Genomic DNA, 14,858 nt, shown 5'->3' with positions numbered 1-14,858 from the left:
AATTCCGGCCGTTGCAGACGAATAGCTTCACGCAAACGACGCATAACGTTCAAATAATATTCTTTGTTGACAGTTTGGCCCGGCGGAAGGAATTCATAGTGCACCACACCACGATAATCAAAGAAAACTGTCGTTGATGGTCGTCCAGAGCGTGGTTCGTCTTCAACGCGTTCTCGGCCCGCTTAGAACTCGTTGTACCACTTATAAACGTTTTTTGTGCCATAGTTTGATCACCAAAGGCCTTCCGCAACATTTTCAACGTGTCCGCACAAGAATATTCGTTTCGCAAACAAAATTTGATGCAAGTTCTTTGCTCAACAAAATCACCCATTGTAAAAATCGAAAAATTCACTTTTGATTGTTTACAAAAACACGTGTAACTTGGAGATAATTAAACCTTTTGACAAACAGACGCTTGGCAAATATTATAGACAGTCCTACCAACCTAGGAAAAAAAAATTACCTGCCTTCCTAATGCCCGGGAGTTTTAAATGACAATTTCACCTTACTTTTTGATCACAGTAGTACACGTATGGCGCGGAGAGATAAAACAAACGAATGTCACGCGAACATTGGGATAATTTCCCTCCCCCTCCCCCGTTACGAGAAATAATTTTCCCGAAATGGATATAACCGTTGTCATCGAGCGCGGGCGCGGATGTGTTAACAATAGTCTCAGGTGCGGCTGGCGGTTCGCGCGGTGCTCGCGCAAACAGATGATAAAACACGTGCGTGTTAAACCGTGCGCAGGCACAAATAACATTATCCGAGATTACGCTTGTGTCAACGATTAGGCGTTTATTAGCGGATTATCGCGGTAGGGTGAATTCGATACTCGCGATGGTTTCCCCGTCGGTTCGTTGCCGCGTTTGCATGGGGGGTTTATCGCGAGCTATTCTCACGCGTGTGTATTATGGCTCAAACACGCAATCGTTATTTTTTCTTTCGCCATATGCGCAGTTTTGAAAAAATGAAGCCCAGCGGGAACGGGCTGCCGCGTTTATCAACACCGTGGTCGAGTGACGCGTCGCGTGTGTATAGCCGCGATGATATTTCACAGCAAAGGTATCATCATTTTGTTCAATCAAATTGATTTAAATAATATCGCATCGTACAGCACGTAACAACATTTGATTTAGCGGTAATATTTCTTTCTTTGTTCTCTGTAAACGCCACTGTTATCAGACGTGTATAAAGCCCCCGAGGCTTTGGGATTCGGGAGAGAGGCAACCTTTTATCAGCAAACGCGCGTGGTAATTTGCGAATATATGTAAAATCCGCGCAGATGTGACACGCGCGCACACAACACATCTGTTTTTCGCGCTCTACACTCTTGATTAAATAACCGTTATTTTAAATCGCGAGTCTCTCGCAAAAAACCGTTCTCGGCCAATTGATCACTGTGATCACTGTACATCGCTCCGCGCACCTGCGGCCGCAAATGCGCAATGATATAGTTCTTGGCGGTTAGAAGAGATAAAAAAAAAAAAAAAAAAAAAAAAATTACACGAGACTCTTCGCGCGGACTCTCTTCGCAAAGAAAGTTCCGAGTCTTCCTAAACTTTCTGCGAAGTTATTTATGAGATAATAAAAATGTAAATGGTAGAGAATATAATTTAAAATATTTGTTTCGAATATATACAGGGATACGACAGTCCGGTGGGTGAAAGAGGTTCTCAATTATCGGGCGGTCAAAAACAAAGAATCGCCATCGCGCGCGCATTGGCCAGAAATCCGGCGATTCTCTTGTTGGACGAGGCGACCTCAGCTTTGGATGTTCACAGCGAAGCGACGGTGCAGAGAGCTCTCGACGTCGCGGCGAAGGGAAGAACAACGATCATAGTCAGCCATAGACTTTCCACGATTACAAATGTCGACAGGATTGTTTTTATCAAAGACGGTGTCGTTGTCGAGCAAGGAAGCCACGAGGAATTAATGGCAATGAAAAACCATTATTACGGATTGCATGCCGCTAACGAGAATGCTCAAGTCACGGGTGCGTGTGTCAGAGAAGTGTATTTCGATGTTACACCATTCGCTTTTTTTTTTATTAGTATGTGTTTAGAAGTGCATCGTTAATTTTCTGTTATGCATCGTCAGACAAACCCGTGAAACCCGCTAAAACCATCGTGACAAGTCCGAAAATGAAACCGAAGCCATTGTTGACCAAACAGTTTTCAACACTGTCCGCGCATTCTCATCGACTCTCGCTCGCAAGATCGGAATCTTCGGAAGACGAATTGGACGAGCACGAGAAACCTTACGACGCGCCTATGACGAGAATATTTTCGCTCAACAAACCGGAATGGCCGTACAACTTGATTGGTAATTTTTAAGCTGGCAAAAAAAACAACTAAGTTAACAAATCAGAAAGAAACAGATAACTCTAAATATTCAAAATATTCCAGAAGTGGCGAGGCAGTTGGAGTCAAAAGCACAGTTGTTGTGTATAAATGTAAAAGTGATGTTCTTTATTTAATATTTTACAAAAATGACGTTTCGACCCTAGTTTTTGGTCTTTATCAAATTCATTCTACGAAAAATTGATCACAAAAAATTAACAAAAATAAATAAAATATGGAAATATTTTTTAACAATATTTTTTAACAATATAAATGTAAAAGTGATGTTCTTTATTTAATATTTTACAAAAATGACGTTTCGACCCTAGTTTTTGGTCTTTATCAAATTCATTCTACGAAAAATTGATCACAAAAAATTAACAAAAATAAATAAAATATGGAAATATTTTTTAACAATATTTCCATATTTTATTTATTTTTGTTAATTTTTTGTGATCAATTTTTCGTAGAATGAATTTGATAAAGACCAAAAACTAGGGTCGAAACGTCATTTTTGTAAAATATTAAATAAAGGACATCACTATTACATTTATACACAACAACAACTGTGCTTTTGACTCCAACTGCCTCGCCACTTCTGGAATATTTTCAACTAAGTTAAATAACAATCAATATTAAATTGAGGATCTCCTCAGGCTCATGAAAATTATTAAACTTAATAAATAAATAAATAATTAGTCTTAAAGAGCCGTTCGCAGGATGTTGTGCGGAAAATATGTCTTATATGTGTGTACACATATATTAGATCTACCGGAAAGTTCTGTCCGTTTTTGGAATAAAACAAAATACAAATTTTTCTTACCGTCAATAAACTTTATTAAATAATATAATTGCCGTTATTATTAATGATTTCTTGCCAGCGTGAGGGCAATTTGTATATCCCATTTTTGAAAAATTAAGAAAAATTTGTATTTTGTTTTATTTCAAAAACGGACAGAACTTTCCGGTAGACCTAATATAAGTAAATTCACGTTTTTCACGTGTGTTTTTCGAATTGAAATTTCAATTCTTAAATTCATATAGAATGCTAGTTTTGCATCTCATATATGATAGACCCCGAATACCCCTCCCCTAATTGATTTAAAATATTCAATTCGAAAAACACACGTGAAAAACGTGAATTTTACTTATATATGTGTACACACATATATAAGACATATTTTCCGCACAACATCCTGCGAACGGCTCTTTAAGACTAATTATTTATTCATTTATTGAGTTAAATAAGTTAAATAACGTCTTACTTAAAGTCTAACTCGTATTTCTTTCCTGACGCAGGATGTATCGCAGCCGCGACAGTGGGCGCGTCCTTTCCAGCCTTCGCCGTGCTGTTCGGCGAGGTGTACAAAGTGCTGGGCTTAGAAGATCCGGAGGAGATCCAACAGAAAACCATCGACTACTCGATACTATTCATCGTCGTTGGTCTGGTCACGGGAATTGGCACTTTTTTGCAAATGTACATGTTTGGTCTGGCCGGCGTGCGCATGACCGCGCGAATTAGAAAAATAACTTTTACCGCGATGGTGAAACAGGAAATGGGTTGGTACGACGAGGACGCGAACAGCGTGGGCGCGCTCTGTGCCAGACTGTCTTCGGACGCTGGTGCAATTCAGGGTGCCACCGGGACCCGCGTAGGATCGATGCTTCAGGCTTTCTCGACTCTCGTGATCGGCAGTGGACTGTCGTTATATTACACGTGGAAGATGGCATTGGTCTCGCTAGTGTCCATACCTCTGGTGCTTGGCGCGGTGTTCTTCGAGGCAAGAGTGATAGGCGGGCAGAGTATGCAGGAGAAGAAGAAGATGGAACAGGCCACGCGAATTGCCGTCGAGGCGATCAGCAATATCCGCACGGTCGCCAGTCTCAACAAAGAGGAGCTCTTCTTCAACAAATACTGCGTAGAGCTGGATCATGTCCTCAAAGCGACCAGAAAGAAGAACAAATTGAGAGGTTTGGTATTTGCGTGCGGGCAGACAACACCGTTCTTCGCATACGCCATAAGTTTGTACTACGGTGGATATCTCGTGGCTAGGGAAGGTCTGAGTTACGAGAAGGTCATCAAAGTGTCCGAGGCGTTGATCTTTGGCTCGTGGATGCTCGGTCTGGCGTTGGCCTTCGCGCCCAATTTCAACACGGCCAAGATCTCGGCCGGCAGAATATTCAGACTGCTCGATAGAGTGCCGCAAATTAGCTCACCACCGGGATCAGAAAACAAGGATCTAGACTGGGTGAGTTTACACCGCACGTGTGAGTTTATATTTTACAAATCCCACGTATACAAGTATTTTTTGATTACAATTACGCAACGTTTCTTTATACGTGCATGTTACATCTTAGCAAACAACAAACATTTGCGAGATTCAAATTAGAATTGGTTTGCAATTTTGTCAAAAAATGTTTGATAATAATAAAATTACAAGACATCCAAGTTAAAGAAGGATGAAAGATAATACATACTTATATACTTGTGATAAAACGCGATGAAAGCACAGAACGTGTATAATTAATTTTAATTACTTTTAATTAGTTTCTTATAAAGCGCTAATCGAGATTTGCGCGACGTTGAGCAAGGCATTTAAATTAACCGCTGAATCGTAAAATTATTATTAGCTTTCGTGATTTATTATATCGCACTGTGCGATAGATTAGTGAATTTCTATATTCAAAATTTATGCGATTATATTAATTTTTTTTTGTTTGATAAAGAAAGCAACTACATTATCTCGATTATTAGGATAATCAAATGAGTTAAATTAAGAGCAAAAAAGTATACAAATATATAATATATGCTCAAATTTCTAAAAACAATTATTCTAATCAGAGTCGGACCGCAGAAAAAGCGTGTATAAATAATCACAATCGATTCTATCAAATTTTGATTGTTGCTGCCACTTTTATCGCGACGTTGATTGGGGTGACAGTTTTCTTGGTAACGTTTCTCAAATGTGGTTCATGGGGGTCGCACGTATCTGTACTACTCTGATAGAAAAACATTTACAAAATTATGTAACAAAATCTTGCACTAAAATTGTAATTTGCAATTATATATATATATTTTAGGAAATAGATGTAAAAATATTGATTTTTTTTATAAAATATTTGTAATTGTTTGCAAAATTACTTTTCAAATACTATTTCGGCAAAAGAATAACGATATGGCGAATCCCGAGTCGAAATTTAGCGTCTACATTGAATCTCAATTTTTGAAAAAAGGAAATTTCGGACGTATAGCAGCGTCAAAGTAGCATCTACTTTTTTTCTTACTCCTACTTTGAGTCTATCAGAGCCTATTTTGAGCCTATCAGAGCCTGCAATGCACAGTCTGATCTGAGAATTGAACCCTACTTTAAAACTTTAGCAGGAAAAAAGGACATTTCGGACGTGTAGCAGCGTCAAAGTACGATCTACTTTTTCTCTTACTCCTATAAAAAAAAGAGAAATTGAGGTTCAATGTAGACGCTAAATTTCGACTCGGGATCATCTTAGCAGTATATTTGCAAAATTAATTAAAAAAAAAATTGTCTAATAATTGAGAAAAAAATTTCAGGTATGTTCAAAATATGTAGAAATATAATTGCATATGAAGAAATCAACTTAATTCATGTACATACTTATGGAAATGCATAACGACTCTTTCGCAATTTCTGACAAATATTATTTACAAAATTTTATTTCGACAAAACTGTTGCGTTATGGCGAATCACTTTAGTCCAATCATTGCAAAATCGTCGTCATTCATGATGTCATTTTTGTGCAATATTTTCACAATTTGCCTATTAGGGTAGCTGTCATAGCGGTGACAAGTTGTGTTCACTGACGGAATACGTTTATAATAAATAAAAGTAATAACGCGCGCATTACACATGCCTGTGTTTGTGCTTAGGTTAGGTTAAGTTAAGTAAAGTAAATAATTAAGTTAAGTAAATAATTTAAGTTATATATAAGTTAAGTTAATAATTTAAGTTTAATAATTTAAGTTAAGTAAATAATTCTTCCGGAATCTCTCTCTTTCATGAACTTCCATAAAAGTTTTCTAAGTGCTTTTAAGCAACAACGGTTTACTTTTATCTCTCTCTCTCTCTCTTTCTCTTTCTGATCGCGAAGCGTAAAGGTCTATTAAGATTCATTATCTCGGAATTATCGTCGGGGAATTATTAATTTGGGATTTTGCAGAACGTCGGAATTTCCAAGCTGTACCATTAGGCTGCACCAGGAACGCACGAGGATCGCAAACAGCGATTTTAATGATTCGCGAACGGCAAATGCACAAATGAATCGTGTGATTACCGTAACGCCTTGCTGTATGCACGTCACTGATTGCCGGATGCAAGTTTAATTTCCGAACCGAAGAGAATTTTCCGTTTCGTTCGCAACGCGGCGTGTTCACCGAACCGAAAATGCTTGCGCAAATGATATAACATCCAGCGGAAATTTACGGTTATTTGGTGTACTAGCACAGCCTCGAGCAATGTCACGTTAATTACGTTCGAAACTGACTTTGAAGTGACTTTGTTGGAGCAATACATTTAAGAACATCACATCGGTCGAATGAAATTACCGTAGCGCGGCAAGACCATGTCAAATTCAAAAATTTCCAATAATTTATCGAAACACGCTATTAACAGCCTTTCCGATTACGAAACCTACCTACCCGAAAAGAGGAAGGAATAAAAAAATTAAAGAAAAAAAAAAAAAAAAACCAACAGAAAAAGTTAAATAAATTTTTCCACTTTTCGTATCACAGAACGTCAAGAATTGAATCACTTGGCAGCGAGAAGCGAATAAAATATGAGATTAACGCGCGCAGAATCTTCTCTAATTTAACACTTAGAATCACCTCACGTTTTTTTGCTTCTCAGAAAGCGGAAGGCTTGATCCAATTCTCCAAGATCGACTTTCATTATCCAACGCGACCGGAAATGTCGGTGCTTAAAGGGCTGAATCTAATTGTCAAGCCGGGTCAGATGGTAGCTCTTGTGGGCCAAAGCGGCTGTGGAAAATCGACTTGCATTCAACTGCTTCAGCGACTCTACGATCCGCTTGCCGGCACCGTGACTCTGGACCGGCGTGATATTTCGTCCGTTTCGTTGATTACGCTCCGATCGCAGCTCGGCGTGGTGGGGCAGGAACCGGTGCTTTTTGATAGAACGATAGCGGATAACATTGCTTACGGCGATAACAGCCGGCAGCCATCGATGGACGAAATTATCGACGCCGCCAAGATGTCCAACATCCACAGCTTTGTCACTTCGCTGCCACTGGTCAGTCGCAATTTTTTTATTTTCATAATATTACAGAGACAAGTTTTCAAAATGTTCAAAAAAAAATTGTACGTTCTCTTTTCGTATGTTTAGGGTTACGACACGAGGCTGGGCACAAAAGGCACGCAACTGAGCGGCGGCCAGAAACAACGCATAGCCATTGCGCGTGCGCTGTTAAGAAATCCACGAATTCTGCTGTTAGACGAAGCCACTTCAGCCCTCGACACTCAAAGTGAAAAAGTAAGAAACAAACAAAAAAAAAATCTATTTAAAAAACTTCTCGTGAGAAAAATAACTAGCAAAACTACTTTTATCAAAAAAAATCTACTAATTAAGAGGTAACTGGATAACGACTATAAATCGACGTTTTAGAAACGTAAATTTCTCTAATTTCTAATTTTGTGTACTGCATCGCGTGAAAAATGCTTCTACAGAAGCAAATAAAAACCTACATAGTGTTTTTGAAAATGAGTATATAATGCTCTTTTTTTTTTTTTTCATTTACAAAGATAGCATATGATAACCTGTACTGTCATCACGAGAGAATTGCTTTTTTCTCGTCAACTACACATTCCAATCTTAATCTGGGTGTCTCATTAGATTCTTTTTTGTTGTACCTGTTGCGCTGTGAAAGTGTAAATACGTACATAAGCTTAGAAATAAGGATAATTCTGCAGATTAGGGGAGCCACCTCTGATTTGAATAATTTTTACATATGTTGTGAAGGTCATTGTCTCAAATAATAATGTGAAGATTGTAGGCCGCGGACGTTGTTTGTTAAAAAGTTACGAGGGGAAGAAGTTTCATGAATGAATTCTTATTTTTCGGTCCCACGTACATTTCGTTCGCGTTTGAAGCGCGTAGGCAGGGGGCTGCGCCCCCCTGCACCCCCCTAAAACCTTTTTTTTTTTTTTTTTTTTGCGTGGGAGAAATCCTTTATGGATACCCGGACCCCCGGGGGGGAGGGTCGGGGTTATGTGGGACTCCCTCTTCCCGCCCTCAGGCGGAGGGGAGGGTTACCCACTAAAACTCCCACGGTGTGTCCACTCTGCTCATAATAGGGAAAGACCCGGGATCGCTTTACCATCATGCACGCGAGTCCCTCCCTGGAGCCAAATAATCCTGAGGAAGAGACTTAGCCTCTTCCTTACACCTAAAGGCGCTCCACTACCCTGATTGGTGACACTGCGGGACACACTCCACAGTGCCACCCCCACACGGACCACGTGCAGGGCGAGCCGGAGCCCCCACTCCGACTCGCGCGGTCCAGCGGCGGCTTAAACCACCTCTCCCCCAGGGTGGACGGTACCATCCCACTCCCCTAAAACCTAACCTAACCTAACCTAACCTAATCCTAATCTAACCTCCCTCGGGAAAAAATAACGACTTTCGATTACATTCGCTTCTTGTGAAAACTGGGTACTTGATTTTCGAGGGGGGAGCAGGGGAAGGGGCAAAGCCCCTTTTGGAGGTTAGGTTAGGTTAGGTTTTAGAGGGGGTGCAGGGGGGCACAGCCCCCCTGTCTACGCGCTTCAAACGCGAACGAAATGTACGTGGGATCGAAATCTCTTATGTTTGTTTTATTTAATTATTTATTCATTTATATTTTCATTTATTGGATATGTAACAGGCATTATTTCAAAAAGAGCGTCCAATCGTTTACATGTACAACTGCAGAACACATATTCATACATAGGATGTCGAGAAATTGCATATTGTTATATGCAATTTCAGTAGACTTCTTTGCCTTGTAACTTTTTAACAAACAACGTCCGCGGTCTAAAACCTTCACATTATTACTCGAGACAATGACCTTTACAACATATGTAAAAATTATTCAAATCCGAGGTGGCTCCCCTAATCTGCAGAATTACCGAAATAAGTTTACACACATGAATATATGGCGAGGTTATAGAAGGAGAAACTGTATAAGAAAAAATTTATGCTGAATTTTGACATTCCAAAGGAAGAGCGCCATCTCTCAACACAATTTACTTTTTTCTGCAGAAGCATTTTTGATTTGATGCAGTAAATACGAAACTAGAGAAAAATTAAAAACGTCGATTTATATACAGGGTGTCCCAGAATTGCCGTACAATCTCTCGTAGGCAGGTAGAAGGAATAAAACTGAGTCGAAAAGTCCTGAACCATTTTTTTCTATTATTTATAATAAAGGAGTAATTGTTGAGTAAATCAGTGAGCCACGCGCCTGGTGTGTGTGAGCACTCCGCGCAGTTCACTGACGTGCGCCTGGCTAAAGGTCGGCGCTGATTGGCCTGATTTACTCAATAATTACTCCTTTATTATAAATAATAGAAAAAAATGGTTCAGGACTTTTCGACTCAGTTTTATNGCTGATTGGCCTGATTTACTCAATAATTACTCCTTTATTATAAATAATAGAAAAAAATGGTTCAGGACTTTTCGACTCAGTTTTATTCCTTCTACCTGCCTACGAGAGATTGTACGGCAATTCTGGGACACCCTGTATATACAGAACTCTATAGTCGATATCCTCTTAATAACTTGAATTCTGCTACGTAGCATACGTTTTGAATGAAAATCGCTCAAATGTTGTTAACGAGAAATTTTTTAATCGACGGGATTACACGCCTCGGTAAGAGATAATCACGTCTCGAATCATCGCGGACATTGATGATCAAAAATCAGATTGGATTTGATTGAAAATCTCCTCGAAGAAGATGTAGTCGCGTTATCGTTCTCCTCAAGTTAACCGGCGACGGGTTATCGGATTTACGTCGAAAAAATGACGCGGTTTTACTCCGGCGATTCACATTCGCGGATCTTATCCTCGCAACTTTTGTTGACGCACATTTGATAATACAGTAGAACTTTATCTAATTTTGAGCATCACAATTTTGATTTCTTTTTTATGAACGGGCCAATAGTGAGATAATTCCCCAATATATTCTTGAGTGACTGAGCAACTCATAGAATGCGCGTCTGTTCCCACTCTAATTCTAAGAAAAGGAGAAACATATATCTTTCTTGCTACCAGTCTCAAGGTTGCTGGAAGAGTAGAAAAATAATAAAATTCGAATTTTAGGAAAAATCAGTCCGATGCGCTCGCAATTACCGGAGTTGCATTGTATCCTTGTTATAGTCGTTCAGAACGTTTTGTTCTGTACGTATCTGTAAGATCCCGAAAAACAAATGTTTGGTATTTGTTTTTATATTTTTTTTGCACAAAACAAATGGGCAAATGAGTAAAAGAAAAACCCATCAGCGGAAATCAGAAATGACCTTTTAATTATAAAGAGAAAAATCTCCGCGCATATAGAGAGAAAATTTTTTATACACATAGTTTTTATGCAATTACAAAAATTGCGAGAATTCTCTCTTTTCCGTGAGATTCAGTCAGTTTAAAAAAAAAATAAAAAAAAAAAAAAATAAATTATCTACTTGGAAATTAGTAACAAGACAGAAACGTTGAATCTCCAAATGAATTATTTAATTCTCATGCTGGCCGCGTTCGCGATCAAAGTGAATATCGCTAAATATATATTTTTAGCGAAGAAAAATGACTGTTGAAACAAATGTGTGTCGACGAAAATATTGTTGTATACGTTTCGAACATAACTATTTCTCCGATAAGCAATAACGTGTGCCCGCGGATACGCTCGGCAGCGCGTCAGATAATAAATAAATATCTGAGTATTTTACGAGTATCGAGAGAGAGAGAAAGAGAGTGCACCGACCTATATTGATCGCGCAGAGATTTCGTGATAATGCGAACCGATCGACTCGATGAATATTAACGTGACGGCGAATGTGAATGAAAAATCCAAGTAATAAGAGCGAATCAAAGAGCACGCTGCCGAAATAACGCCGAATATATATCGCGCGTTACTACTAAACCGACGCGGCGTTTTGTATGATAATTCCCACGGAGTTCGATTAAAACTCGATGATGCTCGAGCCGGAGCCCGTGGATTAGCCCTCTGTCGCGTCACAGCGACGCAAATTGCATAACAGCGCAATCACATCTTTCCATTTTCGCTCGCAAAGCAATCTCGTTAAAAAAAAAAAAAAAAATAAAATTGCGCGATAATCCGTTCCAAACGAAAAGCCGCGGATTTTCGAAATCAAGATAAATATTTCCTTCCCCTCTCACAGCGCGCACTTCGATTTTCTTTCTTTCTTTGGCTGCGTATGTCGATCTGTCGAAATTACCGGAAACGAATCCGGTTGCAACCCCATTGTCGGTATTATCGACGCTAACAATCGGAAATACCCAGCTTTACGAGCGACCGGTTGTTGCGCCCCGGTCGGGAAACGGCTCGTCGCGGCCAAATGAATTTCGCGGCGCGCGATATTGTTTCGCGCCCGACCTTCCATCGGCACACAATCCCGCCCGTTCCCGACCCCGCGCGCTCCAGCCACTTCTTTTGTTGTTCGTAAAACAAAAGCGGAAAAGTGCTTACGTTCGATTAGTTCTGAACGCTTCCGTTCGGATCGGCGCTCGTCCCCGATTTAAAAGTGTGCTTCGCGTTAACTCTCTCGGGCCGTTCGTCGAGTTAATTGGCTCGCGTTTACGAAATTAGAGGTTCCGGGAAGTGTGCTGAATAATTTATATCGCGGAAACAAGGAAAGACGCGCGTACTGCGCGCGCGCGCGCGCGCACTATATATTACTAATGACAGGTAATTAGTTTTAACATTTGCGCCACAGCAACGCGTCTTGCTTCGTACACATGAATTGTTGGAGATATGCATACGTTCATATGCGCGTGAGAGAAATAGATTATCAGATGTGTGGTCTAATTAAAATCAATATTTATTTCTTTATTATTAATATTACGAATAAAATACTTTTAAAACAAAATCATTAAAAATTATACAATAATACGATAAAAATTATACAGTAATGACGAAGCTTTTGACATACAACGACTATTTCATTCTTTTAAAAATTGACAACGACAAAAAAAATTTTTTTTAATGCACTTCGTCATTGATAAACAAGGAGAGATTGTTCCATTAAAGTCCACTGAAGAAGGTTTAAAATAAACCCAGGGACTTATACCGGTATGCAAAATACCGGTATTTTACCAATATTTTTGGGTAATGGTATGAAAACCTTTATGCAAACCGAAATGCAGATATACTGGTATGACGTCATACCGGTATACGATAATACCGGTATATTTACCTATATTTACCGATACTTTTTTCGTGATTTTTTAAAAGTAATATCTTAAAACTATAAGTGTTGTCATTATGTTGATAACACTTTTTAAGCAATTGATATTATATTAAGAAACTAACAGAAGACGATTTTTACAATTTATATATAAATTTGTCCAATACGAAAACATGGGCCAGAGAAAAGCAAATTTTGTACACGAGTATTTCTAGTATATGATTCATCGTGCAACAAATCATTATGTTTAATTAATGATTGTAGACATGAAGTTACTGTAAGTAGTTTTAAATATATTTATATATACTAGACGGTGTCGATTATTTTTTAAATAAAATATATCTTTAGGAAAATCATGCTACAAATCTATTGGCACTTGTATCTTCGACTCATCCGCATGAATTTACATTAGTCATGCTACGTAATAAAAGAAAGCATGAAGAAATAGCTGCTTCAATTGGTTTATAAAAAAAAGCGTCTTTATATTTTGTCGGTCTATAAGTCCAATAAGCGGTAGGAAAATTAATTATACAACAAAAATTGCTTCAATTAACCTATCTAATTTTTAAGAATACCATTAATAGGAATACCGAAATAATACCGGTATTTTATTACGGTTTTTCGGTAATGTATCGGTTTCGGTACTATAACGGTAACGGTAAGACTCAATTTCGGTACTATATCGGTTTCGGTATACAATCTCTAGTATAATACCAGTATTAAAATCATACCGGTATTAAGTCCCTGAATAAAACCGAAACGTTTGGAAAAAAAGATATCGATTACTAATTACTCGCACAACACCCTGCATATCAAACTTGCCCAAGGATCAAAACCAAGAAATTTTTTAAAATTATACAATAATACGATAAATTATTGTAATCGCTTATGTTCTCCTTCAAATATCTCTCTGACACTTACGATCGTGTTTGCGACAAACAACCTCTTACATTACTCGAACATTTTCTGCGTGTAGGTCGTACAAGCGGCCCTGGACAAAGCCATGGAGGGCAGAACGTGTATCACCATAGCCCACCGACTGGCCACTATAAAGAACGCCGACGTGATCTGCGTGCTCGATCGGGGCGCCGTGGCCGAGATGGGTACTCACGACGACCTGATGGAAGCCGGTGGCCTCTATCATCGTTTGGTCGCCCTTCAGGAAACAGCTATGCAGTAGAAGAACAGATTCTCGAGCATCAGATTCTCGAGTTTTCCGTCTTCGCAACTTGGCCGCAGAGAGATAACTAATTCCGAAGACGGTCGAGCACGGTGAGAAACGAAGGGGAGTCAAATGCGTGAAGAAAAACGGAATTTAAGTGGTCGCGCGAAACCATCTCGCCGGAAAGACTCACCGCGCGACCACGTAACACCGAGAAACATAAATATCGTTTAAAGAACGGAAGAGAAATCTTTGTATAGGATCTTGTAGATTTACTTCGACAAAACTTGATTATGTCGACTCGGCTTTGCGGGGTAAGCACGACGACGAAGTCAATAGCGAATTTGACCGAACACAAAATCTCAGTTGGAATTGAAAAACAATTTATTTCAACTTTATATCACATTTGGAATTTTACATTCTCGTTTTTAACAAGAAAAAATCAATTTTTTAAATTAAATTTTTTTTTTTTTAATAGAGACAGTAGCGTTTTCGAACGACTCTATATCGGTTTACCGCGACAATTTTCCATTTTCGGTTTTCCACTAGTTTTTTTTTTTTGTTTTGTTTTACACACGTCGACTACACGTAGATTACGATAAAAAATTTTTTTTTGTTTGTACCAATTTTTCGCAATGAAATTTTAAAATTTGCAAGTGGAGATTTTGAAAGGGACAATTTACTCGATTTGTGTGTGTGTACTGGTTCATATATACTCGCGCTCTCTCTTTCTCCGTCTCTATATCACTTTCACACACCAATCATTTTCTCTCTACTAGTTTTGTACCGGACGAAAAAAAAATGTTTGCAGCCGACAGATCCACGTTTTCAATTAAGGACGCTTCGTCAAAAGGGGAAAAGAAGCGTGCATATTCCTCAGACGCGGTCGTGTTACTTCATTAACCATTG

The 14,858-nt window shown here is 38.9% G+C and overlaps 1 protein-coding gene across 9 annotated transcripts in view; it reads left to right on the top strand.

The window, feature by feature from the left end:
• Positions 1-14,351, top strand: part of LOC109858738 (multidrug resistance protein homolog 49) — an 82,352-nt gene extending 68,001 nt beyond the window's left edge. For all 9 annotated transcript variants that reach the window (XM_020436279.1, XM_020436278.1, XM_020436282.1 and 6 more), the window contains 6 exons: positions 1,645-1,996; positions 2,101-2,325; positions 3,642-4,591; positions 7,223-7,624; positions 7,718-7,864; positions 13,764-14,351. In XM_020436279.1, coding sequence (XP_020291868.1) covers positions 1,645-1,996; positions 2,101-2,325; positions 3,642-4,591; positions 7,223-7,624; positions 7,718-7,864; positions 13,764-13,967 — 2,280 coding nt within the window. In that variant the 3' untranslated portion in view covers positions 13,968-14,351. The remainder of the gene's footprint in view (positions 1-1,644; positions 1,997-2,100; positions 2,326-3,641; positions 4,592-7,222; positions 7,625-7,717; positions 7,865-13,763) is intronic.
• Positions 14,352-14,858: the final 507 nt, after the last annotated feature.

This window comes from Pseudomyrmex gracilis, unplaced genomic scaffold, assembly GCF_002006095.1.
Source record: "Pseudomyrmex gracilis isolate BER0280 unplaced genomic scaffold, ASM200609v1 scaffold_221, whole genome shotgun sequence".
Lineage (NCBI taxonomy): Eukaryota > Metazoa > Arthropoda > Insecta > Hymenoptera > Formicidae > Pseudomyrmex > Pseudomyrmex gracilis.
Note: the sequence above shows the minus strand (reverse complement) of the source record. Positions and strands in the feature narration are given on the sequence as shown.